This window comes from Oncorhynchus kisutch, linkage group LG13 (assembly GCF_002021735.2).
Source record: "Oncorhynchus kisutch isolate 150728-3 linkage group LG13, Okis_V2, whole genome shotgun sequence".
Lineage (NCBI taxonomy): Eukaryota > Metazoa > Chordata > Actinopteri > Salmoniformes > Salmonidae > Oncorhynchus > Oncorhynchus kisutch.
In genome coordinates, this window is record NC_034186.2 from 47,403,431 (window position 1) to 47,428,098 (window position 24,668).

The 24,668-nt window shown below is 42.8% G+C and overlaps 1 protein-coding gene across 1 annotated transcript in view; it reads left to right on the top strand.

Annotated features, from left to right (window-relative positions):
• Window positions 1–19,245, top strand: part of LOC109902257 (26S proteasome non-ATPase regulatory subunit 1-like) — a 114,359-nt gene extending 95,114 nt beyond the window's left edge. Inside the window, exons 21-25 of the mRNA XM_020498473.2 lie at window positions 583–675; window positions 1,085–1,171; window positions 14,236–14,403; window positions 15,886–16,050; window positions 19,055–19,245. Of these exons, the coding sequence (XP_020354062.1) occupies window positions 583–675; window positions 1,085–1,171; window positions 14,236–14,403; window positions 15,886–16,032 (495 nt within the window). The 3' untranslated portion in view covers window positions 16,033–16,050; window positions 19,055–19,245. The remainder of the gene's footprint in view (window positions 1–582; window positions 676–1,084; window positions 1,172–14,235; window positions 14,404–15,885; window positions 16,051–19,054) is intronic.
• The last annotated feature ends 5,423 nt before the right edge of the window (window positions 19,246–24,668 follow it).

Sequence of the window (24,668 nt, forward strand, 5' to 3'; positions counted from 1 at the left end):
TTTGACAGCCAGAGAAGCACTTTATGTTCCCCTTCCCTCTCATACTTACCACCCTGCAGAGAACAGAAGTGAGTTATGACATAACAAACTAAATGAAAGCCTCTCTGGTCAGTGGTGGCTCCCTATATGGTGCTGTTTAAGAATTTGACGGGAAATATTAACACATTAATTTCCTGTGGGCATTATCAATTGACGACAAGAGAGTAGGAGCTATACTATTTTGTTCCTGTGAAATAAATCATTTGTATTATTTACAGCTGACTTTCCATGAAAACGCATTTCAGATACAATGCTCAATGCGCTCTTATACATACACACATACATACATACATACACACACACACACACACACACACACACACACCGTACTACTATGCTCACCAATAGCTTTTTCATTTTTGTTTAAATGTTGAGTGGTATTCTCATCAATGTGGCCAAAGGAAGGTGGTGTTTTCAAACCAGTCTATGAATAAGTCAAACGGAACATCCCTTTTCAATGAGTGATGGGTCGGACTTTACAATCAATGCTTTTTTTTGGTGTTTGACCCCCCCCCCCCCCCCCCCCCCCCCCCTCCTATCCAGATGCCCAAGGTACAATACCGCTCCAACTGTAAGCCCTCCACCTTTGCCTACCCACCGGCCCTGGAGGTGCCCAAGGAGAAAGAGAAGGAGAAGGTGAGAGTTCCCCAACGGCGAAAGGATGTCACATTGTTTTGATCAGTTGAAGTCATATTTGCTGCTACTCTGAATGCTGCCATTCTGAATGAAGTTTCCTCAGCCGAGATCAATTTCTTGGAGGGTTTTGTTATTAGTGTCCCTTTTTGAAGTCTTTGTCATCATTTTAATTTCATTGCCATGTTCGCAGTCTGAGACCAAGTTATTTTAGCTGCTCAGTCTAGGGCCTAAATTGTGTTTCATTTTAGAACCGAGGCACAATATAATAACGTAATAAAAAAATTGGGTATTTTGTGGTTCATGCGTTCTAAGAAGTTTTCTGATCGGCAACAGTGCCTAAAGTATTGTTTTACCTTTCTTTGCAATACTCCCTTCATTTAGTCTCTCGCTCCCTCTTTCTCCATGAAAGGTGTCTACTGCTGTTCTCTCCATCACAGCCAAAGCTAAGAAGAAGGAAAAGGAGAGGAAGGAGAAAGACGAGGATAAGATGGAAGTGGTGAGTGTGTGGAAACAAAACCCATCCTTTTACGACGGCAAGACCATTTTCTATTTTTTTTAAAATATTTTTTTACATCAAATGAAGTCTTAGTTTCTATGTAGTTGTTTTCAACTATCCTCAAGCAAGAATCCTGTAGCCCCCGTACCAAACAGAGCTCTGCTCATATTGAACAGCCTATTGAGGAATGGTCCGTGTAATTGATAGTGAGGTGCTAATGGTTCACAGACCTGAACCACAGTCTGAGACGTTTTGGGCCCGGTACCAGGGCTCTTTAAAGGGGTAGTTCACTCCAAATCCATAAACTGCTTATCGATTTCTTACCTCAGAAGTCATGTCCAGGCACATAGATTAAATCAAATCTAATCACATTTTATTGGTCACATACACATGGTTAGTAGATGTTAATGCGAGTGGAGCGAAATGCTTGTGCTTCTAGTTCCGACTACTGCAGAGAAGACCATTCATTTCAAAGGTAAGAAAACGATAAATTAAAATGTGAGTGAACTATCCCTTTTAAAGTAGCAGTTATTACAAAATATGAAATGAGGGAACTATCCCTTTAAGGAGCAGCTAGTTCTCAGCATTGGCAGGGTCCCACAGCCCCTCTCTCCACTGATGTGACCAACTCACCCATGAAGCACACAGCTGGAATACACCAAATAAATCAAATTGTATTTGTCACATGCTTCATAAACAACAGGCGTAGACTAACTGTGAAATGCTTACTTGCGGGTCCTTTTCCAACAATGTAGAGTAAAAAAATATATATATATGTTGGAAAAGGACCCACAATAGTGAAGACATCAAAATTCTGAAAAAACACATATAGAATAATCTAGTTACCAAAAAACGTGTTAAACAATGTTTTATATTTGAGATTCTTCAAAGTAGCCACCCTGTGCCTTGATGACAGCTTTGCACACTCTTGGCATTCTCTCAACCAGCTTCATGAGGTAGTCACCTGGAATGCATTTTATTTAACAGGTGTGCCTTGTTAAAAGTTCATTTGTGAATTTCTTTCCTTAATGCGTTTGAGCAAATAATTTGTGTTCTGACATGGTTGGGGTGGTATGCAGAAGATAACCCTATTTGTTAAAAGACCAAGTCCATATTATGGCAAGAACAGCTCAAATAAGCAAAGAGAAACGACAGTCCATCATTAAGACATGAAGGTCAGTCAATGCGTAACATTTTAAAAACTTGAACGTTTCTTCAAGTGGAGTCGCAAAAACTATCAAGTGCTTTGAAGAAAAATAGCTCTCATGAGGACCGCCACAGGAAAGAGGATGCAGAGGATAAGTTCATTCGAGTTAACTGCACCTCAGATTGCAGCCTGCTTCACAGAGTTCAAGCAACAGACACATCTCAATATCAACTGTTCCAGAGGAGACTGTGTGATTCAAGCCTTCATGGTCGAATTGCTGCAAAGAAACCACTACAAAAGGACACCAATAAGAAGAAGATACTTGCTTGGGCTAAGAAACACATTAGACCGGTGGAAATCAGTCCCTTGGTCTCATGAGCCCAAATTTGAGATTTTTGGTTCCAACCGCTGTGTCTTTGTGAGACGCAGAGTAGGTTGAACGGATGATCTCCGCATTTGTTGTTCCCACCGTGAAGCATGGAGGAGGTGTGATGGTGTGGGGGTGCTTTGCTGTTGACACTGTTGCTGATTTATTTAGAATTCAAGGCACACTTAACCAGCATGGCTAGCACAGCATTCTGCAGCAATATGCCATCCCATCTGGTTTGCGCTTAGTGGGCCTATCATTTGTTTTTCAACAGGACATTGACCCAAAACACACCTCCAGGTTGCGTAAGGGCTATTTGACCAAGAAGGAGAGTGATGGAGTGTTGCATCAGATGACCTGGCCCCCACAATCACCAGACCTCAACCCAATTGAGATGGTTTTAGATGAGTTGGACCACAGAGTGAAGGAAAAGCAGCCAACAAGTGCTCAGCATATGTCTCTTCAAGACTGTTGGAAAAGCTTCCTCATGAAGCTGGTTGAGAGAATTCCAAGAGAATGCAAAGCTGTCATCAAGGCATCGTGGCTACATTGAAGAATCTCAATATAAAAAATATTTTGGTTAGTTGAACACATTTTTTGGGTTACTACATGATTCCATATGTGTTATTTCATAGTTTGTCTTCACTATTATTCTCAATGTAGAAAGAAGAAAAAAAAAGAGGGAAAAATAAACTTTTGAAAAAGTAGGTGAGTCCAAACTTTTGACTGGTACTGTATAAATAAATAAAATGTGTGGGTTCACAGTGCAGATGAACCGAGGTCCCAGTACCGAACGGTACTGATACGTGTACCGTTATGCACCAGTATTGCTTTTAGTAGGATGTCGACCACAGGGCATTCATGTCCTCGTTGAGGAATGGCTTTGCGATCTGAGGCGAAGTTGGATCGTCTTATTTTGATTGATTGGGCTTGCTGTCATCAAGGTTAACGAGAAGGGCCTTATGTTATATCAGTGTTTTAGTTTAGCCATTTTCTCACACAAACACTGCATGGGAGTGTTTGTTCTGCAGTAAACACACACACAGACAAACAGGTGTGCTGATACGAGTCGCTGCACCCACTAGCGTCAGACAGTGCAGGGCTTCCTGGTAGCAGCCGGTTCCACACATGCATGGTAGAGGCCTGGGCAGGGAACAGATTAGAGGCAGGGATAGGTAACACCGGGAGGGCATACATAGAATGATAGTCCAGGTACTGATAAGTGCCACAAGGTTTGTTTGTTTATTTGGATCTTTTACAGAAGCATCAGCTACTCTTCCTGGGATCCACAAAAATGCAAAACATGACAAGTAACAAAACACTGATGCACTGATAGACGAGGACAGTCACACAAATGTAAAATAGGATATACAAACAATACTGAAAAACAATTGTACAAACAATGCATAAAACAATTGTGTGTGCTCTCAGTCCCTGCCATACCATTAGATATTTAATCTGTTTTTTTAAGTAATTGGAGACGGAAGGAAGTTCCGTGCGATCATGGCTCTATATAATACTGTGTGTTGCCGTGAATTCTGTTTGGACTTGGGGACTGTGAAGAGACCCCTGGTGGCATGTATTGTGGGCTATGTGTGGTTGTCTGAGCTGAATGTTCTTTGATTATGTAGACAATCTGGAATATTCATTGCAGTAATATTTCTCATGAAAACTGGCATGAATGTTGTTAGTTCTGTGTGTGCAGTTAAGGAAAAGACGTGCTGCTCTGTGTTGAGCCAGCTGCAACTTTACTAGGTTTTTCCATTGCTGCACTTGACCATATTACCAGACAGTAATCAAAATGGGACAGATCAGAGCCTTAACATCTAGTACAGTTGATTTGCGTCAACTTTTGATAAGACATACCCCTTCCCATCTTCACAACAAATTTGTCAATATGACTTGACCAATATAATTGAACATTCAATGTTATATCTAGGAGTTTAACTTCCTCAATTTGCTCAATGGTTACACCCGTTATGCACAACTAGGGCTGTAGCGGTCACAAAATTTCTTCAGCTGGCGATGGTCAAGTAAACAACTGTCGGTCTCACTGTAAATTATGTTAATTAACAAACACATTTAGCATCTCCTGGCTTCCACACACAGCCTTCCACACACCGATGTCGACCTTTGACACATCTACATTTTAAAATGTCTAATAAATCCATGTAATATAGCCTACACCTTCACAATAAATCCATTATTTGTTTTAGATGGGTCGAGAGAAAAAAAAGAGTAGCCTATTTCAGAACAGAATAGCATACTCTGAGTTGTCCTTATGTTTTGTCCTATGCCATATGCTATGCCATATGGCTGTGGGCTAAACAAGTTAATTTAACAGACAAGCTTTGCTTAGAATTCCGTGGCATTATTTTATAGTATGAAAAATACAATTGAACAAAGCTGAATAAAATAGAAACAATATTTTCTCCAAATGATTTGAGGGAGTGCGGCTATTTTGTTGAGCGGTTAACAAAAAAATAGGTTCTCGTATATGCTTAATTTAGAGTTATTAATGTAACTTTAGTTGTTCTACAAACGTTGGGCTATATGTTTTGATTTTTAATACACTACAAGGCTGCATGATGCAACTCGAATGATGATTTGAAAAACGTTGCTTGAAAGGCATGAGCTCTGCTTTGTTTTTTTTGCGCAGGCTTTACACACCTAATCAATCAAATCAAATCGAACCCCACTAATCTACTGACGGAACGCAAGAGGTAGCTAACAACAGACCTCCATCCTATGCTAGCTTGCTACCGATGCCCTGGCTAGCTGTCTAAATCACCAACCAACCTCTCCACTCACCGGACCCTTTTGATCACTCGACTAAGCATGCCTCTCCTTAATGTCAATATGTCTTGTCCATTTCTGTTCTGGTTAGTGTTTATTGGCTTATTTCACTGTAGAGCCTCTAGTCCTGCTCACTATACCTTATCCAACCTATTAGTTCCACCACCCACACATGCAATGACATCTCCTGGTTTCAACGATGTTTCTAGAGACAATATCTCTCTCTTCATCACTCAATACCTAGGTTTACCTCCACTATATTCACATCCTACCATACATTTGTCTGTACATTATACCTTGATGCTATTTTATCGCCCCCAGAAACCTCCTTTTACTCTATGTTCCAGACGTTCTAGACGACCAATTCTCATAGCTTTTAGCCGTACCCTTATTCTACTCCTCCTATGTTCCTCTGGCGATGTAGAGGTGAATCCAGGCCCTGCAGTGCCTAGCTCCACTCCTATTCCCCAGGCGCTCTCTTTTCACGACTTCTGTAACCGTAATAGCCTTGGTTTCATGCATGTTAACATTAGAAGCCTCCTCCCTAAGTTTGTTCTATTCACTGCTTTAGCACACTCTGCCAACCCGGATGTTCTAGCTGTGTCTGAATCCTGGCTTAGGAAGACCACCAAAAACTCAGACATTTTAATTCCAAACTACAACATTTTCAGACAAGATAGAACTGCCAAAGGGGGCGGTGTTGCAATCTACTGCAAAGATAGCCTGCAGAGTTCTGTCCTACTATCCAGGTCTGTACCCAAACAATTTGAACTTCTACTTTTAAAAATCCACCTCTCTAAAAACAAGTCTCTCACTGTTGCCGCCTGCTATAGACCACCCTCTGCCCCCAGCTGTGCTCTGGACACCATATGTGAACTGATTGCCCCCCATCTATCTTCAGAGTTCGTGCAGCTAGGCGACCTAAACTGGAACATGCTTAACACCCCAGCCATCCTACAATCTAAACTTGATGCCCTCAATCTCACACAAATTATCAATGAACCTACCAGGTACCTCCCCAAAACCTTAAACACGGGCACCCTCATAGATATCATCCTAACCAACTTCCCCTCTAAATACACCTCTGCTGTCTTCAACCAAGATCTCAGCGATCACTGCCTCATTGCCTGCATCCGTAATGGGTCAGCGGTCAAACGACCGCCACTCATCACTGTAAAACGCTCCCTGAAACACTTCTGCGAGCAGGCCTTTCTAATCGACCTGGCCGGGGTATCCTGGAAGGATATTGATCTCATCCCGTCAGTAGAGGATGCCTGGATATTTTTTTAAAATGCCTTCCTAACCATCCTAAATAAACATGCCCCATTCAAGAAATTTAGAACCAGGAACAGATATAGCCCTTGGTTCTCCCCAGACCTGACTGCCCTTAACCAACACAAAAACATCCTATGGCGTTCTGCATTAGCATCGAACAGCCCCCGTGATATGCAGCTGTTCAGGGAAGCTAGAAATCATTATACACAGGCAGTTAGAAAAGCCAAGGCTAGCTTTTTCAAGCAGAAATTTGCTTCCTGCAACACTAACTCAAAAAAGTTCTGGGACACTGTAAAGTCCATGGAGAATAAGAACACCTCCTCCCAGCTGCCCACTGCACTGAAGATAGGAAACACTGTCACCACTGATAAATCCACCATAATTGAGAATTTCAATAAGCATTTTTCTACGGCTGGCCATGCTTTCCACCTGGCTACTCCTACCCCGGACAACAGCACTGCACCCCCAACAGCAACTCGCCCAAGCCTTCCCCATTTCTCCTTCTCCCAAATCCATTCAGCTGATGTTCTGAAAGAGCTGCAAAATCTGGACCCCTACAAATCAGCCGGGCTAGACAATCTGGACCCTTTCTTTCTAAAATTATCTGCCGAAATTGTTGCCACCCCTATTACTAGCCTGTTCAACCTCTCTTTCGTGTCGTCTGAGATTCCCAAAGATTGGAAAGCAGCTGCGGTCATCCCCCTCTTCAAAGGGGGGGACACTCTTGACCCAAACTGCTAAAGACCTATATCTATCCTACCGTGCCTTTCTAAGGTCTTCGAAAGCCAAGTCAACAAACAGATTACCGACCATTTCGAATCTCACCATACCTTCTCTGCTATGCAATCTGGTTTCAGAGCTGGTCATGGGTGCACCTCAGCCACGCTCAAGGTCCTAAACGATATCTTAACCGCCATCGATAAGAAACATTACTGTGCAGCCGTATTCATTGATCTGGCCAAGGCTTTCGACTCTGTCAATCACCATATCCTCATCGGCAGACTCGACAGCCTTGGTTTCTCAAATGATTGCCTCGCCTGGTTCACCAACTACTTCTCTGATAGAGTTCAGTGTGTCAAATCGGAGGGTCTGCTGTCCGGACCTCTGGCAGTCTCTATGGGGGTGCCACAGGGTTCAATTCTTGGACCGACTCTCTTCTCTGTATACATCAATGAGGTCGCTCTTGCTGCTGGTGAGTCCCTGATCCACCTCTACGCAGACGACACCATTCTGTATACTTCCGGCCCTTCTCTGGACACTGTGTTAACAACCCTCCAGGCAAGCTTCAATGCCATACAACTCTCCTTCCGTGGCCTCCAATTGCTCTTGAATGCAAGTAAAACTAAATGCATGCTCTTCAACCGATCGCTGCCTGCACCTACCCGCCTGTCCAACATCACTACTCTGGACGGCTCTGACTTAGAATACGTGGACAACTACAAATACTTAGGTGTCTGGTTAGATTGTAAACTCTCCTTCCAGACCCATATCAAACATCTCCAATCCAGCAACAAAGCATCCTTCACTCATGCTGCCAAACATACCCTTGTAAAACTGACCATCCTACCAATCCTCGACTTTGGCGATGTCATTTACAAAATAGCCTCCAATACCCTACTCAACAAATTGGATGCAGTCTATCACAGTGCAATCCGTTTTATCACCAAAGCCCCATATACTACCCACCATTGCGACCTGTACGCTCTCGTTGGCTGGCCCTCGCTTCATACTCGTCGCCAAACCCACTGGCTCCATGTCATCTACAAGACACTGCTAGGTAAAGTCCCCCCTTATCTCAGCTCGCTGGTCACCATAGCATCTCCCACCTGTAGCACACGCTCCAGCAGGTATATCTCTCTAGTCACCCCCAAAACCAATTCTTTCTTTGGCCGCCTCTCCTTCCAGTTCTCTGCTGCCAATGACTGGAACGAACTACAAAAATCTCTGAAACTGGAAACACTTATCTCCCTCACTAGCTTTAAGCACCAACTGTCAGAGCAGCTCACAGATTACTGCACCTGTACATAGCCCACCTATAATTTAGCCCAAACAACTACCTCTTTCCCAACTGTATTTAATTTTAATTTATTTATTTATTTTGCTCCTTTGCACCCCATTATTTTTTTATTTCTACTTTGCACATTCTTCCATTGCAAAACTACCATTCCAGTATTTTACTTGCTATATTGTATTTACTTTGCCATCTTGGCCTTTTTTGCCTTTACCTCCCTTCTCACCTCATTTGCTCACATTGTATATAGACTTGTTTATACTGCATTATTGACTGTATGTTTGTCTTTACTCCATGTGTAACTCTGTGTCGTTTTATCTGTCGAACTGCTTTGCTTTATCTTGGCCAGGTCGCAATTGTAAATGAGAACTTGTTCTCAACTTGCCTACCTGGTTAAATAAAGGTAAAATAAATAAAATAAATAAAAATGTATTTATTACGCCATTTTTACATTAGCTGATGTCACAAAGTGCTGTACAGAAACCCAGCCTAAAACCCCAAACAGCAAGTAATGCAGAAGTAGAAGCACTGTGGCTAGGGAAAACTCCCTAGAAAGGCCGAAACCTAGAGAGGAACCAGTCTGAGACGTGGCCAGTCCTCTTCTGGCTGTGCCGGGTGGAGATTATAACAGAAGATGGCCAAGATGTTCAAACGTTCATCGATGACCAGCAGGGTCAGATAATAATCACAGTGGTTGTAGAGGGTGCAACAGGTCAGCACCTCAGGAGTAAATGTCAGTTGGCTTTTGAAAGCCGATCATTCAGAGTTAAGAGACAGCAGGTGCGGTAGAGAGTCCAAAACAGCAGGTCCGGGACAAGGTAGCACATTCAGTGAACAGGTCAGGGTTCCATAGCCGCAGGCAGAACAATTGAAACTTTAGCAGCAGCATGACCAGGTGGACTGCGGACAGCAAGGAGTCATCAGGCCAGGTAGTCCTGAGGCATGGTCCTAGGGCTCAGGTCCCCCGAGAGAAGAGAGAGAGCAGGAGAAAGCAAAAGAGAGAGAGAATTAGAGGGAGCATACTTAAATTCACACAGGACACCGGATAAGACAGGAGAAATACTCCAGATATAATAGACTGACCCTAGCCCCCCGACACACAAACTATTTCAGAATAAATACTGGAGGCTGAGACAGGAGCTTAGTCTCTCATTCACAATTTGACAAGCACTTGATAATGCCTCTAATTTCTCGATGGCATCCCCTTTGTGTGGCCTTAATGCATCCTAAAAAAAATCATGCCTTTTGCGGCCAGTGGCCGTTGTGACCTACTCCCCAAGTGCTGCGTTGTGACCTACTCCCCAAGTGCTGCGTTGTGACCTACTCCCCGAGTGCTGCGTTGTGACCTACTCCCCGAGTGCTGCGTTGTGACCTACTCCCCGAGTGCTGCGTTGTGACCTACTCCCCGAGTGCTGCGTTGTGACCTACTCCCCGAGTGCTGCGTTGTGACCTACTCCCCGAGTGCTGCGTTGTGACCTACTCCCCGAGTGCTGCGTTGTGACCTACTCCCCGAGTGCTGCGTTGTGACCTACTCCCCGAGTGCTGCGTTGTGACCTACTCCCCGAGTGCTGCGTGCTCAGAAGCACCTCTCACTCACTTGGCTCTCCATTATGTGATTGGGTCTTTCTCACAGGCTACAGGTGAAGACAGACAAATCGGGGATGCAACTGCGTGCATCCTTACCTATTTCCGAGGTGCATATTGAAGATATAGGAAGAACTGTCCACATTTACTTTTCGTCGGCCAACAAGATGAGTAGGCCTAACGAACAGCAAAAGCACTAGCCTTTGTCAATCTACTATCCCCCATAGTACAAATTTGACCTATTCTGTTTGAGAAATAAATATTACAAACATAGCCTGGGACAGTTGTGGGATGCGATAATTACTACTAGCATCAACAAAAACTTTTTTACGCAATGTGGCTGATGCAGAATGTTCAGCTGTAAATGTTGATAAACTATTAGGCTATTTCTTCACATTATTGCGCACATGGCAGTAGGCTATAAGCACGAATGTTCCATTAACGGGAAAACACTTATCAAAAGTGGCCAAATGCCACTATGCATGTAATGCTTTTACTATAAAGCTGCATTTTTGCGGTGAAAATTATCTTCACCAAACTTGAAACTCACGTGCTGCTTATATGTATGCCAGTTAGGTTCTACACCCCTTGAAAAAGCGGATAAATGTGCTACATTTTAAGTTATTTGGCCACTTTATCAAAAACATATATAGGCCTATGGGCTAGGTTACACGAGGTTTGTGACTATGATTTGAAAAAGTAAAAAGAAATAGGCTTTGTTTCTTGCCTTATGGTGGGCGTCATTCACAAGTGATAATATATCATTCACATGACGTGATAGGCTAATATTGTCACCCATCAGACTATTGTTGATTTAATATTGTCTTTACATATACTAAATAATATGTGTGAAATTTGTTTTGATTTAGAATGGACCTGTCTCGAAACAGGGGCAGTGGGAAAAAATGCATGTTATCTATGCACTTAAATAGGTAATGGAGGACGCTTTCCTATAGTTCATTTTCATGCCAGCCAGGTAGGCTATACTCCTGTTGTAAAGATAAGCAATGTGCTTAATATTAGGAAAGTTGAGAAATAAATATATTAGGCCTAGCATATAGAAAGCTGTTGGGATCCTCTTTTTAATTTTTTTATTGTCCATCACTCTGTTTTCTCTCACAATTGCATAGCCTATAGAAATGTTGCGAAACATGAGCTCATGGGTTCTCATGAAGTGTTTGATTAGATTTTCGATTACATTTGCATTGATGTCAGAGTGATTAGAGGGACAATAGAGTGCTGAGTACCAGGCAGTTAGCAAGTTTGGTAGGCTACTAATGACCATCAGCAGCATCAGAGCATGGAGAAGCCTATTTGCCGTGACTAAGCGGTCACGTGGAATTTGACTGCCTACATGACTCATGAAAGCAGGTGTGGGGGTAATACGGTCACCGCAACAGCCCTATGCACAACTCCAGTTGAGGTTTAGGTCTTGGAGAATATTTTGAAACAAATAAAAACTCAGCAAAAAAAGAAACATCCCTTTTTGAGGACCCTGTCTTTCAAAGATAATTTGTAAAATTCCAACTAACTTCACAGATCTTCAATGTAAAGGATTTAAACACTGTTTCCCATGCTTCTTCAATGAACCATCAATGATAATGAACATGCACCTGTGGAACGGTTGTTAAGACACTAACAGCTTACAGACGGTAGGCCATTAAGGTCACAGTTATGAAAACTTAGGACACTAAAGAGACCTTTCTACTAACTCTGAAAAACACCAAACGGAAGATGCGCAGGGTCCCTGCTCATCTGCGTGAACGTGCCTTAGGCATGGTGCAAGGAGGCATGAGGACTGCAGATGTGGCCAGGGCAATAAATTGCAATGTCCGTACTGTGAGACGCCTAAGACAGAGCTACAGGGGGATGGGACGGACAGCTGATCGTCCTCGCAGTGGAAGACCACGTGTAACACCACCTGCACAGGATCGGTACATCTGAACATCACACCTGCGGGACAGGTACAGGATGGCAACAACTGCCCGAGTTACATCAGGAACGCACAATCCCTCCATCAGTGCTCAGACTGTCTGCAATAGGCTGAGAGAGGCTGGACTGAGGGCTTGTAGGCATGTTGTAAGGCAGGTCCTCACCAGACATCACCGGCAACAACGTTGCCTATGGGCACAAACCCACCGACGCTGGACCAGATAGGACTGGCAAAAAGAGCTCTTCACTGACAAGTCTCAGTTTTGTCTCACCAGGGATGATTGTCAGATTCGCGTTTATCGTTGAAGGAATGAGAGTTACACCGAGGCCTGTACTCTGGAGCGGGATCGATTTGGAGGTGGAGGGTCCTTCATGGTCTGGTGCAGTTTGTCACAGCGTCATCGGACTTAGCCTGTTTGTCATTGCAGGCAATCTCCACGCTGTGCGTTACAGGGAAGACATCCTCCTCCCTCATGTGATACCTTTCCTGCAGGCTCATCCGGACATGACCCTCCAGCATGACAATGCCACCAGCCATACTGCTTGTTTTGTGCGTGATTTCCTGCAAGACAGGAATGTCAGTGTTCTGCCATGGCCAGCGAAGATCTCAATCACATTGAGCACGTCTGGGACCTTGAATCGGAGGGTGAGGGCTAGGGCCATTCCCCCCCTGAAATGTCCAGGAACTTGCAGGTGCTTTGGTGAAAGAGTGGGGTAACATCTCACAGTGAGAGGACATTTCTGTTTTTTGCTGAGTTTACAATGCTTTTAGTTTTATATGTATTTAACACCAAGTTATTGTTAATCACCTATGCTGATACTGACTAACTCATTATTTAGAATTTCAGTGAGCTCACTGTCTGTAGGTGCTGACATGTTGTGTGGATTCATTCTAGCTTTGCGTAAGACCAGTGGCAAATCATTTGTAAAAAATTAAGAGTGCTGTACATATCTGATATTCGAAGAACTTCAATTGACGAACACTCTCCAACCATGTGATGGCAGGTGATGTAAAGCCAATATTATTAAAGGCTACCCTGAAATCTAACAATACAACTCCAGCTATCATCTTATTATCCATTTATTTCAACCAATCATCTGTCATCTTAGTCAATGCAGTACAAGTTGAATGCCCTTATCTATATGCATGTTGAAAGTCAGTAGTTGTTCTCTGAAACATAGCATTTTGTTTGGTCAAACACAATTCTCTCCATCAGTTTACTAAGAACAGACAGCAAACTGATAGGGTGGCTGTTAGAGCCAGCAACAGGTGCTTTGCTGTTTTTTTGGGGCAGTGAAATTACTTTAGCTTCCTTCCACACCTGTGGACACACTCCTTTAGATTTTGGTTAAATATATAGCAAATAGGGGTAGCAATACAGCTGTCATCAAGGTTGTCTATACCTGGTGGCTGATCATTATTGATGGATAACAATAGTTTTCCCACCTCTGCCACACTAACTTGACCAAAAGAAAGTGTGTCCATTTCAGAGAAACGGAAAGTAAAACCCCTAAAAAAAAGGCAGGCCAAAGAAGCTTGTAATTGGAACTTAATTTTCATGTCGCTCCCCTCACAGGACCTTGTACCATTCAATAACTCCGACCTGACACAGTGTCTTATAGAGGGGGAGTTTGTTGTATTGTTTGGATAGCCGAACAGTGATATTGTCTTGCGTGGGGCGCTGCAAATAGCCTAACAAATCACTGTCCACCAAGTGCAACAGATAAGGTGTATGTATCATACATCTCAAAATCAACACATCTTCCAGAGTTGAAACTTTTCGGTTGTCGGGAAACGTGTGACATGAAAAGCCCACTTTATTTCGGGGTTACGCTCATTGACATCTATTGTATCATCCAATGCATTTTGTAGTCACTGAGTCATGGGTTTTCCTCAGGAAGAAGGGGGGAAAACGCTTTGTTTGCATTGTTTGGGTTTGTTGGACTCTCAGGAGGTACAGGAGGCTGAGAAGGAGAAGAAAGATGAGGAGAAAGCAAAAGAGAAGAAGAAGGAGCCAGAGCCCAACTTCCAGCTGATGGAAAACCCAGCCAGAGTGATGCCCGCCCAGCTCAAAGTGCTCAACATGCCCGAGACGTGCCGCTACCAGCCCTTCAAACCGGTACGTACTGTTGGTGTGTGTTTGCGTTTTTTTTTTTTTTAAGTGTGTCTCTGGGTCCAGCAATGAAGCTGTCTTTTTATCAGCCATCTTTTATTTCTATTCAGTCTGGGATTATAACCCCTGGTTGTTTGGTTTTGGACCGTATATCTGACCCCTATCATCACTCACTGAGTCTTAACGTTGCCGGCATTAAACCACTGAACTCTGGCCCCGCGCAAAGTGTTGACAGGTTTCCACAATAAATAAAATGAGATATATGCATTATGCAGTCACCCGCACACTTAACGTAATCCCACTCCTATAACAAGGAGCATTGTCTGGTTACGTGTAAAATCAACACAAGTCGAGCTAAGACCAATCATCATGGGTCATATCATGTGACACAGGTGCCTCTTTGCTCTCGTCAATCTTCTAAAACATTTTGTTTTTTGTATGCAACCTTGAGAGGCATTTTTAAAAATGTAACCTTTATTTAGCTAGGCAAGTCAGTCAAGAACAAATTCTTATTTACAATGACGGCCTACCTATTGGCTGGGCCAATTGTGCACCACCCTATAGGACTCCCAATCACGGCCGGATGTGATGCAGCCTGGTTTCGAACCAGGGACTGTAATGATGCCTCTTGCACTGAGATGCAGTGCCTTAGACCATTGCACCACTTGGGAGTATTGTTTCTTAATCTATTGTTGCGGGGTCAGGGTGTTTCTCCCACAGAATGTCCCTCCATATCGTGACTATTTAATTTCACCTGTTCCATAGAAGGCAATCAGGGCACTGTTCCAAAGACCTTGTAGTGTGGTCTGTAAGTAGTTTAGTGTTAGCTTAGCTGCCCAGTGATAATGTAGGCGTTAGAATCAAGCCTGTGCATTGCTCACCATGCCAGACGCTTTAGTGTGGACCTGAAACGCATCATATCTTAAACAAACATATCTATAACACTGATGCACAGTGATAACAAAGCTGCTTGATGTACAGTACAACCACTGCGATGGCAATTTGATAGCTGTGTATGACTGAGGCAACCATCTCCTCAAAATCCTCACAGGCAGACCGAGAGACTGAAAAAATACCTGTTTCTTGCAGCCACGATAAATCCCTTCACTGTTATCCATCCCCTCGTCTGTGGATCGTTTTGAGAGATCCTCTCTCACTTCTCGGCTTCAGAGATTTACGTAGACATGAGCTTTCGGTGAAACCTTGTCAAATGTGTCCAATTATTGCATAAGCCTGCTAGTCAGTGTTGACAGTGGAGAGTGGGTGAGATTTAAACAGTATGAGGTGCAGTGTGTTCTTTTGAGTTGAGATTATTGTGGGGCAGGTGGGTGGTGTTTGATGGGGTGTACTGATCAGTCGGGGAGGCAGACAAGGTGTTGTGTGTTAACACAGCACGACACCGCCCTTGAGATCAAAAAGACGGTCGTCATTGGTCAAACAGCCTACAGTTGCTCAGGCCATTGGTCCATGTCCCCTGTCTGTCTTTAGCTGCACACTGGTGGCATCATCATAATGAAAGACACCAGTGAGGAAGATGAGGAGCTGGTGGAGTCCGTCTCTGCCCACGGCCCAAAGATCGAGGAGGAGGAACAGGAGCCAGAGGCCCCTGAGTCCTTTGAGTACATCGATGAGTGAACGCCCTCCGCGTAAAAGGTATGTATGTGTTTTACACCAGTGTTTATCAAATGATGGATCTGGATCCATTGATGGTTCGCAGGTAATTCGTAATGGGTTCTCTCTGAAAGAGTGGGTGCTGGTTAGAAACCGGTCTTGTTGACCAAAAGCTGTAGATGCGTCCATTGCTAAAAATATTTTAGAACCGCAACCCCATTGGATCTGTAGCCTACAGGTACATACAGTGACCATTCTTCCCCTCAAACTTTCTTTTGCCTGAATATTTAATATTACCTTGTAATTTGCTATACAGAGCAGTGAGGCAGTCTCAGACAGAGTGGCTCTGCCCCATCGCTGGTACAGAGCTAGCGGTAATGGTACAGTGCAGGTCTTTAGGTTTTTGTTACCATGCCTAACCTGGCTCGCACCCATCGGTGCATATGGAATGTAAACAATACTGCCATTTTCCTCGAGGGCAAACCCTCCATCTGTAATGGCAGTAATTGCACAGCAAAGAGTGAGGCGAGATAGATTGTTTTGTCCGTTTTGGCCATCGGCACACTTATGTTTGTCTTGGTCCCAATGAATTCCCATGAAGGCTTGTACAACATGTAAAAAAAAAAAAATACAATTAGGGGATTTAGATAGTGTCATGCCTTTTGGGATTAGAAATGCTCCTGCTCTGCATGTAAGAGGATTTGAAATACACACCACAGTGGTTATCTTAATTAATTGTCATAATGAAAATCTTTAAATTATCATATTGAAAAGCATAATTTAAGGAAAAGAAAGGAGAACAAATCTGAACAAAATATAAACGCAACATGCAAACATTTCAAAGATTTTACTGCGTTACAGTTCATAATAAGGAAATCAGTCAATTGAAATAAATTCATTAGGCCCTAATCTATGGATTTCACTTGACTGGGAATACAGATATGCATATGTTGATTAGAGGTCGACTGATTAATCGGAATAGCCAATTTAATTTGGGCCGATTTCAAGTTTTCATAACAATCGGTAATCGTTTTTTGGACACCGATTATGGCTAATTACATTGCATTCCATGAGGAGACTGCGTGACAGGCTGACAACCTGTTATGCGAGTGCAGCAAGGAGCCAAGGTAAGGTGCTAGCTAGCATTAAACGTATCTTATAAAAAACAATCTTAACATAATCACTAGTTAACTACACATGGTTGATGATATTACTAGTTTATCTAGCTTGTCCTGCGTTGCATATAATCGATGCGGTGCCTGTTAATTTATCATTGAATCATAGCCTACTTTGCCGAATGGGTGATTTTAACAAGCGCATTCGCAAAAAAAGCATTGTCGTTGCACCAATGTGTACCTAACCATAAACATCAACGCCTTTCTTAAAATCAATACACAAGTATATATTTTTAAACCTGCATATTTAGTTAATATTGCCTGCTAACATGATTTTATTTTAACTAGGGAAATTGTGTCACTTCTCTTGCATTAATGTGCAAGCAGAGTCAGGGTATATGCAGCAGTTTGGGCCACCTGGCTCGTTGCGAACTGTGAAGACTATTTCTTCTTAACAAAGACAGCCAACTTCGCCAAACGGGGGATTATTTAACAAAAGCACATTTGCGAAAAAAGCACAATCGTTGCACTAATGCCTTTCTTAAAATCAATACACAGAAGTATATATTTTTTAAACCTGCGTATTTAGCTAAAAGAAATCCAGGTTAGCAGGCAATATTAAACTTGGGAAATTGTGTCACTTCTCTTGCGTTCATTGCGCGCAGAGTCAGGGTATATGCAACAGTTTGGGCCCTGGCTCGTTGCAAACTAATTTGCCAGAATTATACCATACATTGCACAACCTTCAATGTTAACAGGAATATTTAGACTTATGTATGCCATACGGAAGGTTGCGGCAGGGTAGCCTAGTGGTTAGAGTGTTGGACTAATAACCGAAAGGTTGTAAGTTCAAATCCCCGAGCTGACAAATCTGTCGTTCTGCCCCTGAACAGGCAGTTAACCCACTGTTCCTAGGCCGTCATTGAAAATAAGAATTTGTTCTTAACTGACTTGCCTAGTTAAATAAAGGTAAAATAAATTTAAAAAATAAACTGTTCTATATTTCACTGAAAGAATAAACGTTTTGTTTTCGAAACGATACCTTCCGGATTTTACCATATTAATGACCTAAGGCTCGTATTTCTGTGTGTTATTATGTTATAATTAAGTCTACGATTTGATAGAGGAGTCTGACTGAGCGGTGGCAGGCAGCAGCAGGCTCGTAAGCATTCATTCAAACAGCACTTTTGGAAGAACAGACATTCAAACAGCACTACATGGAAGAACAGATTGTCCCAAATAAAACAAAATACATTGTTCTGAAGTGTCTGTCCTATATCTGAGATATAACAAAGATCAGGAAGCTATTTGTATTTATATTTATTTAACCCATCTCCATATATACTTAAATTCATTTTTTTAAACTGGTACAGGGGACCTTCATACAAGTATTGTGGGGGTGGTGGGCGTCCTAGAACAAAACAACTGATATGTACGTGTTCGTGAGAGATTAGTGTGTAACCCAAACTTCAGACACTACAGACAGAAGTTGGCTGAACCGACTTCAGAAGAGTCCAGTGATGCTTGTGGGGGTCTTAGAGCAAAATGGAGAATACCATCGTGTTCATGGGAATTCTCATAATAGTTTGTAGGCCAAACCGTTTGGACGCTTTAGACTTTTTCATGAGAAGACCGTTTTTTGGGACGTCTCATGGTCTGACCAGTCTAGCACTGCCACCTTTTGCCGCAGATGCGGAAGGGTGATATCGGCGGATGTGGTGGATTGAGATGCAGCCCATGCAACAACAAAAAAACATATATTTCCGCAGGGACGGACATTGTAGGAGAAGGGTTAATAAACATTGAAATATAGATAGGCCTAATTACCATAACTTTCTTGTAAAAACAAGCAACGAATTAGGAGTTTTGTGATCAAACGCAGCCTATTCAGGTCGTATCCTTCTAACTGCTCTGGCCTTTCTATTCCACAGGTGGCGTTACGAGGCTTCTACAGGAAGAATCTTGACATCCCAGCATGCATCTCTTTGTCCCCCCTCCGTCCCTCTTTTACACGTTCCTGTCCTGGCCACCTTTGTCAGACAGGGAATGTTTTACATTATCTTGTTAAATGGTCTAATTTTCTGTTAGTACAATAAAATTAAATATATATATATATAATGGAGAATGGAGCATGTGTGCTTATTTTTGTTCCTGCATGTGCTGCGTGTAGATGGCGTAATCCCTCTAATCCTACACATTTAGGCTGGTTTACATTCTCTCAGCAGTTTTTCCTCATCAGCCTGCCATTATTCCGCCCAGTTTAGCTTATTCCTTACCATACCAAGGGCTTGATGATACACACAGTCACATTGAATTTACAAGGACATACTCACATACGCTTAGACATACAGGTCTAATTAATAAAAACAGACCTCACAACTGAGGTTTTTGGCTGCATAATGCAAGCTGTTAACACTTGTTGATGGAAAGACAACTAACTAAATGAGGCTGTTTCTAATTGAGTTTAAGTGGCACAGGATATTTCTATTTCCCCAGTTGGTTTTGGTTTTATTTGTTTATATGGAAGACTGTGGAATTCCAGTTGGGGGTATGGAGGCAACGTTTGATATTTAACATGAGAAGCAACTGTTAAGACTTAAAGGTAATTTGTATTTAATGAGTGGCTGCTGTTTAAAATGTGCCCTCTTTATTCCATTGCCATCTGGGGAAGAGATGAGTTCTCTTGAAATGTTGCTGGGCAAGAATGAATGAAACAAGTGTGGAAAGAAATTCCACAAATTAACTTTTAACAAGGCAATTGAAATGCATTCCAGGTGTCTGCCTCATGAAGCTGGTTGAGAGAATGCCAATAGTGTGCAAAGCTGTCATCAAGGTAAAGTGTGGCTGGCTACTTTAAAAAATCTAAAATATATTTAGATAACACTTTTTTTGATTACTACATGATTCCATATGTGTTATTTCATAGTTTTGATGTCTTCACTATTATTCTACAATGTAGAAAATAGTAAAAAAAGAAAGAAAAACCTGTGAATGAGTAGGTGTCCAAACTTATGACTGGTACTGTATATGTCACCTAATTTTAATGTTGTCATAAAGAGCACATGTTCACCTTCATAAAAAAAAAATAGTTTTCCCATGAAGAGGTAAAAAAAATTAAAAATACTAAGTGCCAAATTAACATGGTTGATGATTTAACCTTAAATCACCAATAAATCCCCTTGTGACAGGGAATGGAAGCTTGTTGTATGCAACAGTGGGTGGCAATTGAATGCAAGCTTCAAAAATATGTAATTGTAAAACACAGCTAGCACAGTGGATCTGGGCCGATTCAGGCTGAGAGTCATGTGGCTCGAGTCTGGGCTGCCTTCGGCAGTATTACTTAAGGCTAGGATGCGGGGACTGAGCTCAGGCCGATTACGATGAGAGATATCTTGCCCAAATGTACAGTTGAAGTCGGAAGTTTACATACACCTTAGCCAACTACATTTAAACTCAGTTTTTCACAATTCCTGACAATTAATCAGAGTAAAAATTCCCTGTCTTAGGTCAGTTAGGATCACCACTTTATTTTAAGAATGTGAGACGTAAGAATAATTGTAGAGTGCTTTTATTTCTTTCATCACATTCCCAGTGGGTCTGAAGTTTACATCCACTCAATTAGTATTTGGTAGCATTGCCACAAGCTTCCCACAATGAGTTGGGTGAATTTTGGTCCATTCCTCCTGACAGACCTGGTGTAACTGAGTCAGGTTTGTAGGCTCGTACATGCTTTTTCAGTTCTGCCCCAAAATCTTCTACAGGATAGAGGTCAGGGCCTTGTGATGGCCACTCCAATACCTTGACTTTGTTGTCCTTAAGCCATTTTGCCACAACTTTGGAAGTATGCTTGGGGTCATTGTCCATTTGGAAGACCCATTTGCGACCAAGCTTTAACTTGCTGACTGATGCCTTGAGATGTTGCTTCAATATATCCGCACAATTTTACTCCCTCACGATGCCATCTATTTTGTGAAATGCACCAGTCCCTCCTGCAGCAAAGCACCCCCACAACATGATGCTGCCACCCCCGTGCTTCACGGTTGGGATATTTTTCCTCCAAACATAACAATGGTCATTATCGCCAAACAGTTCTATTTTTGTTTCATCAGATCAGAAGACATTTCTCCAAAAAGTACGATCTTTGTCCCCATGTGCAGCTGCAAACCGTAGTCGGGCTTTTTTATGGCAGTTTTGGAGCAGTGGCTTCTTCTTTGCTGAGCCTTTCAGGTTATGTCGATATAGGACTCGTTTTTACTGTGGATATAGATACTTTTGTACCTGTTTCCTCCAGCATCTTCACAAGGTCCTTTGCTGTTGTTCTGGGATTGATTTGCACTCTTGTGGAGGTCTACAATCTTTTTTCCGAAGTCTTGGCTGATTTCTTTTGATTTTCCCATGATGTCAAGCAAAGAGGCAGTGAGTTTGAAGGTAGGCCTTGAAATACATTCACAGGTACACCTGCAAAAGACTCAAATGATGTCAATTAGCCTATCAGAAGCTTCAGAAGCCATGACATTTTCTGGAATTTTCCAAGCGGTTTAAAGGCACAGTCAATTTAGTGTATGTAAACCCACTGGAATTGTGATACATTGAATTATAAATAAAATAATCAGAAATAATCTGTATGTAAACAATTGTTGGAAAAATTACTTATGTCATGCACAAAGTAGATGTCCTAACCGACTTGCCAAAACTAGTTTGTTAACAAGACATTTGTGGAGTGGTTGAAAAACAAGTTTTAATGACTCATACTTAAGTGTATGTAAACTTCCGACTTCAACTGTATATATTACTTGGGGCTCGGGCCAATTGGGGCTACTCTCTGGCAGATGATTACATGGGCTGCTTTATTTAATTAACATTTATTTATTTTCTCATTGTTTCTGTGGTCAAAAAATACAATTAACATTTAAATTAAATTCTTTAAGAGTCCTGTGTAGTATTTTGATACTTCGTGCAAGGCAATTGATAAGCATTACAAACTTTGTGGATGGAACTTCCAGAGTGGCACAGCGGTCTAAGACACTGCGTCGCAGTGCAAACTGTGCAAACTGCGTCGCAGTGCAAATGCTGGTTCAAGATCTGTGCCGGTCGCAACCGGGATACCCATGAGGCGACGCACAATTGGCCCGGCTTCGTCAGAGTTAGGGGAGGGTTTGGCCGGCTGGGATGTCCTTGTCCCATCGTGCTGTTGCGACTCCTGTGGCGAGCTAGACTCATGCACGCTGACACGGTCACCAGGTGTATGGTGTCTCCTCCGAAACTAAATGTTTTTTTTTGTGGATGGGTATAATTTATATGTATAATAGTAATATTTAAAATTACTAAATTGGGTAATTTTGTATACATTTGCTTAAATTTGCATCGGGACGTTTCTGGGGGGACTCTGATAAGATGCCGGCAAAGTCGGCAGAATTCCGGTCAACGGAATCGTCCCGATGTACATGGGCCGATTCTGGGCAGTCATTCATTTTGATTCCGGGCTGAGTCCGACAACCGGTTCTGGGCCGATTTCAATCAGTTCCGGCCCCCCGGATTTTTTTTATTTGATATATTTCACCTTTATTTAACCAGGTAGGCAAGTTGAGAACAAGTTCTCATTTACAACTACGACCTGGCCAAGATAAAGCAAAGCAGTGCGACAAAAACAACACGGAGTTACACATAAACAAACGTACAGTCAATAACACAAAATAGAAAAATCATTGTACAGTGTGTGCAAATGTAGAAGAGTAGGGAGGTAGGCAATAAATAGGACCTAGAGGCAAAAATAATTACAATTTAGCATTAATACTGGAGTGATAGATGTGCAGATGATGATGTGCAAGTAGAGATACTGGGGTGCAAAAGAGCAAGAGGGTAAGTAATAATATGGGGATGAGGTAGTCGGTGGTGCTATTTACAGATTGGCTGTGAACAGGTACAGTGATCTGTAAACTGCTCAGACAGCTGATGCTTAAAGTTAGAGAGGGAGATCTAAGAGTCCAGCTTCAGAGATTTTTGCAATTCATTGGAAGCAGAGAACTGGAAGGAAAGGCAGCCAAAGGAAGTGTTGGCTTTGGGGATGACCAGTGCAATATACCTGCTGGAGCGTGTGCTATGGGTGAGTGTTGCTATGGTGACCAGTGACCTGAGATAAGGCGGGGCTTTACCTAGCAAAGACTTATAGATGACCTGGAGCCATTGGGTTTGGTGACTGATATGTAGTGAGGGCCAGCCAATGACAGCATACCGTTCGCAGTGGTGGGTAGTATATGGGAATTTGGTGATAAAACGGATGGCACTACAGACTATAGACTACATCCAGTTTGCTGGAAAAGGGCCGCTTCTGGGCTGGTTCCTCATTGCTAGCTTGGCAGGGTTGACGTGATATGCTCGATCTGCTCAGTTTCCCACCAGAAAATGTCAAAGAGTAGAACCAGCTCACCTGCTTTTACACTATGATTAATAGATGTTCAATGTCTCTACTGAGAAAATTCCTGCTGTTATTCCACCATAATTTGCAAATAAATTCATAAAAAATCCTACAACGTGATTTTCTGGATTGCACAATTGGTGGCTGGCTAAATATTTTTTTGCCCCACTGTATGAGATGAGTAATGTAGGGTTTGTAAAATTAAAAGTGGCATAGTTTAAAGTGGCGAGTGATGATACATTTTTTACATCAATTTCCATTATTAAAGTGGCTGGAGTTGAGTCAGTATGTTGGCAGCAGCCACTCAATGTTAGTGGTGGCTGTTTAACAGTCTGATGGCCTTGAGATAGGTGTTTTTCAGTCTCTCGGTCCCTGCTTTGATGCACATGTACTGACCTCGCCTTCTGGATGATAGCGGGGTGAACAGGCAGTGGCTCGGGTGGTTGTTGTCCTTGATGATCTTTATGGCCTTCCTGTGACGTCGGGTGGTGTAGGTGTCCTGGAGGGCAGGTAGTTTGCCCCCAGTGATGCTTTGTGCAGACCTCACTATCCTCTGGAGAGCCTTTGCCGTACCAGGCGGTGATACAGCCCGACAGGATGCTCTTGATTGTACATCTGTAAAAGTTTGAGTGCTTTTGGTGACGAGCCACATTTCTTCAGCCTCCTGAGGTTGAAGAGGCACTGCTGCACCTTCTTCACAACGCTGTCTGTGTGGGTGGACCAGTTCAGTTTGTCCGTGATGTGTATGCCGAGGAACTTAAAACTTACTACCCTCTCCACTACTGTCCAGTCGATGTGGATAGGGGGGGTACTCCCTCTGCTGTTTTCTGAAGTCCACGATCATCTCCTTTGTTTTGTTGACGTTGAGTGTGAGGTTATTTTCCTGACACCACACTCCGAGGGCCCTCACCTCCTCCCTGTAGGCCGTCTCGTCATTGTTGGTAATCAAGCCTACCACTGTAGTGTTGTCCGCAAACTTGATGATTTGAGTTGGAGGCGTGCATGGCCACGCAGTCGTGGGTGATGGGAGTACAGGGGAGGGCTCAGAACGCACCCTTGTGGGGCCCCAGTGTTGAGGATCAGCAGGCTGGAGATGTTGTTACCTACCCTCACCACCTGGGGGCGGCCCG